The 4,390-nt window shown below is 44.3% G+C and overlaps 1 protein-coding gene across 1 annotated transcript; it reads right to left on the bottom strand.

The window, feature by feature from the left end:
- Positions 1-1,358: 1,358 nt before the first annotated feature.
- Positions 1,359-2,834, bottom strand: LOC127343899 (uncharacterized). The gene is made up of 2 exons (XM_051370092.2): positions 2,673-2,834; positions 1,359-2,049 (listed from the first exon to the last, which is right to left on the bottom strand). The coding sequence occupies exons 1-2, from the start codon at positions 2,813-2,815 to the stop codon at positions 1,464-1,466; spliced, it is 729 nt and encodes a 242-aa protein (XP_051226052.1). The 5' UTR covers positions 2,816-2,834; the 3' UTR covers positions 1,359-1,463.
- Positions 2,835-4,390: the final 1,556 nt, after the last annotated feature.

The following is a 4,390-nucleotide window of genomic DNA, read 5'->3' as shown; positions in this document are numbered from 1 at the left end:
ACACGATACGATGACTGCAACATGACCTAGGATGTTTTTTTATACTGTAGTAGGTGGGTGCGGCCGAGGGCTGGTAGCCTGGCCGGGTGGCGTGCCTCAGAAACTTGGAGGTTCATGCATGCATGGCTGAGAGGGAGATGAGCGGTGATAGAAGGAATTGGGTATTTTGCTCGGCTTGTTTTTTAGGGGGGGGGGGGGGTACTTGGCTTGGTTTTTTTAAACAGAGAATGGCCTCGAGAGGCCTAGAAGCCACATTGAAAAGTGGCAGGTGTACATTTACAAAGAGACTCTCTAACTTCTAATGCCCTGTAAAACCTAGAATTTGAGGATAAGGCCTCCAACTTTACAAAAAGAACCCTAGCACTATAAAATTTAAAGCATTAGGTGCCTGTGCATCTTCTCCGCCGCACGCCGGCAACCTCGAGGCACAGGTTACGCCGAGATCCGAGAGGAGGGTACTCGTGATTCTCTCCTTGCCGACACAGAGCCTAAATCACCGTCCATCTCTACACCTTCGGGGACGAACCACTTGGAAGTGAATCGACGACGAGCTCCAGCGATTGGCAAATAAAAGCCTCCAAATGGAGGTTGAACTCCTGAACGAGAGCCACCCTTCGGCCATAGTATGCATAGCCAAGGCATCGCTAGCTTCAGTCCCTGGTGAAGAGCTCTCCAGCGAGTGGTGGCAACCCATCTTCCCCACCGTCTTCCCGTCTCCTCTCGGATCTCGGCGTGACCTGTGCCTCCGGTGGCCGACGAGGCCACCGGAGGAAGGATGGAGAGGAACCGGAGCAGCAAGGTGACTCTCAAAGGAAGAGAAGAGAGAGAAAGAAATAGAGGTATTACCGTACTCGGCTTGGTTGAGCAAAGAAATGTAACGACATAGGACAACAATTTGGACAAACCGGGCCGAATGGGCATTTCATGTGGGCTATGGAGAGGTGGCCCATCTTCCTCGCCCCACCACTTCATTACAGAGTCACCGTCCCGACCTGTCGTTCCAAAGATGTTCTCGTATCTAAAGGTCAACAGCCAGAACTAATGCAAATATTCCATTCCGGTAATCTGAATCTTGCAAAACACATTGGCCCTAAACCCATAATAAGCAAAGCATGAAACATTTGATTGCACTTCACACCAAGAATATGTTCAGTTATGTTTAAGTAGCTTGGATATGTAATAGGACTTCACTTCCTTCAGCTGTGTGAAATCCATGGCCAAGTATGTCCAGTCATATATAACAACATAAGGCATGCCAATTTTTACAGAATATAAACTAATAACATTCATTTGAGAACTTAACCATATTTACCAAAAAAAAAAAAAACATAGATGAATGATACATAGCAGACACAACATCACACAAGTATACATGGGTTACTATAAAATCTCAACAGCACGCATGCTCGTCTAGTTTTTTCTGCAAAATTTACATGCCAAATCACCACAAGGTTGTCAGTATTTCATTCTTCAATGTGTGAAGCATGGTGGACACAAATATACCACACACCATCAACCTTCTCAAAGACATTGGTGGCGATTTGCTTTCCCCAAGTTCTTCCTTTGCTCTTAACTAACTCCAAGCATGTAACATAAGCAAGGTCACCACGCACATGAACCTCAATGTTCTTAAGATCAATGTTTAGAGGGAATTCATAGTCCGCGTTGCATACCATCTCCCAGCTTTGCAAGACCACATCGTAACCAGATATCCGACCAGCACCGGGATGGACAACATACACGTGGTCTCCTTTAGCCCAGATAGAGTACATTGCAGTAAGATCCCCCTTCTTGAAAGCGTTGTAGAACCTTGCATTCGCTGCAAGGACGGAAGCTTCAGTGTCCTCGTGGAGGATGCGTAGATCGTCCCTAATTTTGGCAGCACGGGCATAATCTTCTTCCTGGATAGCTCTGTCCAGATTACTCTGAAGGGTTTCTTCATCAACCACATTATCTTCTTCGGTTATTGGATAGCCATCAGCCTCCCCACTTTTAACAAGGCAAATTTTGCATCTGTCCAAGTTGGAGGCTGCAATTTGAAGCCCTGCACTGAACATTTGGCATTCTGAGAATAGCACATGGCTGAGTTTCTACTCAATCTCTACAGAAAATATTTATATCATCCATCACCATTTTGTGGTAGATTTAAATATCAGGAGATGCTTCTAAAATTACAATTTAGAAGAACATTCTGACTTAGGCAGAAAAGTATTACGATCACATAGATATACTATATGTGACATCAGCAAAACACAAGTGGCACATTCCAGCCTTCTAGGTTCGCAAGGAGCTATCACACATAATAAACTGACGTCATCTTCTAGTAAATCTATTCTTTGCTTCAGAGTAACTTTACATCCATCTGACTCTTATCTAGGTTTTCTGCAAGTTAGGCGAACTACCTGACAGCGCGTATTCAATAAATAAATTAGCAGTTGCACAATTCAATTCCATATCCATATGCTCGTAGCCTCGTGCTAAGAACAAGAACTCGCTTCTAACAAACAAAATAACACACCCAAAACTGCTGAAACCTGAAAGGGGGTCCCGAGAACGGGGGAATACAAAATCCCAACCAACCCAAATGTTTCTAGCTAAAATCAGCGAATTGTTGCATGAGATTATCCAATCAGACCAAGAATTCAAGAAATTAGCTAAGAAAGGGGCCTCACAAGGTTCTCTCCGCACCGCGTCGTCCGATGCAGAGCCGCGTCGATGCGGAGTTGTTATTATCGGTGAAGAAGAACGCCGCTTCTTTGAGCCGCGTAGTCGCTGACGGCCGCAAGGAGGCGCTCGCGGCTTGCGCCGCCGACATCGCCGGTGAAATAAGTCGTCGCAGCCACGAAGGCAGACTTTTCTCCCCCTGCTCGTGGTTATCTTTTGAGGGGAGATTTTGATTATATCCCCATGTTCCCTTGCGTTCGATCATATATACCCCTTTATTGGTTTGCCTCAATCTTAGCCCCCACTGGCCTCGTGTGTCAAGCTGTTGCTGTTTATTTTTTGAAAAATCCACCGATTTATTAATAGTATAAATAGTATAAAAAGTAAAAAAAATACAAATTGGTACTTAGAGCACCTAGCGACGACTACTGACACTAGCACGAGCCGAAGGCGCGCCGCTGTTCTCGCCCCTCCATCGCCGGAGCCGGGCAAAGCTTGTCGTAGTAGAGCTTGTTGTAGTAGGCAAACGGAAAGTCGTCGTGTTAATGTCCCAAAGAATCAGCGCACCAAATCAGCAACCATCGCCAATGATGATAACCGTAGATCGGAAGAGACTGCCATGAAACCACACCAACAAACACGAAAACCGACCGGATTCCAGGAGTTCCGATGGGCACACAACTCCACGCGCTCTCCGTCAGCGCTAGATGCACCACCGGAGAGAGGATAGGGCGGGGTGGACCTTATTCTGACTTTAGATATAGCCACTGGCTCACCATCCAAAAAAAGACACTAAAAAGCAAAAATTAAGAACGAAAATTCCCCGCCGGCGAGGGACCGTGGTCTGCCACACCTTCAAGGTCCCAAGGCTACCTGAGGCGGAACAGACCAACGATATCTCTGACGAGGAGGACGGAACCCTAGATGGGTTTTGTGGCTTTCGCCGCCTTCTGGTCTCTCCTTGTAGGTACTGATTTGGTGCTATTGTTGATACCTCTTTAATAGAGAAAATTGTACAAACCATTCAATCTTGCTATCTCTCTTGCACATACTACTCATTTCATGTGTACTGCATAAATCATTAACTTTACATGTAATCTATTGCATAAAGGTCTAAATTTAAGATTAAGCTGCTTGACAACAAATCTGACAACCAGAACCCACATGTCAATGATGATGTGACATCCCCATGTCATCAACTAGTCTTTTTTCAAACATTTCAAAAAATACGAAAACCATTACGATAATTGAAAGAATATAAACTAACAAACGGGGAAAAGCTTGAAGTAATTTAGCTCATCCGTTTGAAATATTAATCACTTTTTGTGAGATTCGACCAACTTTTGGTGAAATTTTCAAACGATATCACTTTGGTGGTCCTAGGTTGTTAGATTTGCTATTAAGCATATTAATCCAAGATTTTTAGACCTCGGCGGCCAACAGATTAGACAAAATGCGAAAGACATGTAAAGTGAATAGTTTGTGAAACGAAGACATCAATAGTGGGTGGTTTGTGCAATTGCCTCCTTTTGGAATGATTTTGCAAGTTTCAAAAAAACATCCATGCATTTATTTAAAGAATACGAGTATTTGGAAAAGTATTATTCTTACAAAAGAATGGCTAGTCGGCCAGTACAATGCCAAAAATAGTTGACACACCGCAACTCAACATCACATGGCTTACGAAAGCAAATCCACAACAACCAGTGATGAAGACTTGATCACC

Source organism: Lolium perenne, chromosome 3, assembly GCF_019359855.2.
Source record: "Lolium perenne isolate Kyuss_39 chromosome 3, Kyuss_2.0, whole genome shotgun sequence".
Taxonomy (NCBI): Eukaryota; Viridiplantae; Streptophyta; class Magnoliopsida; order Poales; family Poaceae; genus Lolium; species Lolium perenne.
This window is presented reverse-complemented; position numbering and strand designations above follow the sequence as displayed.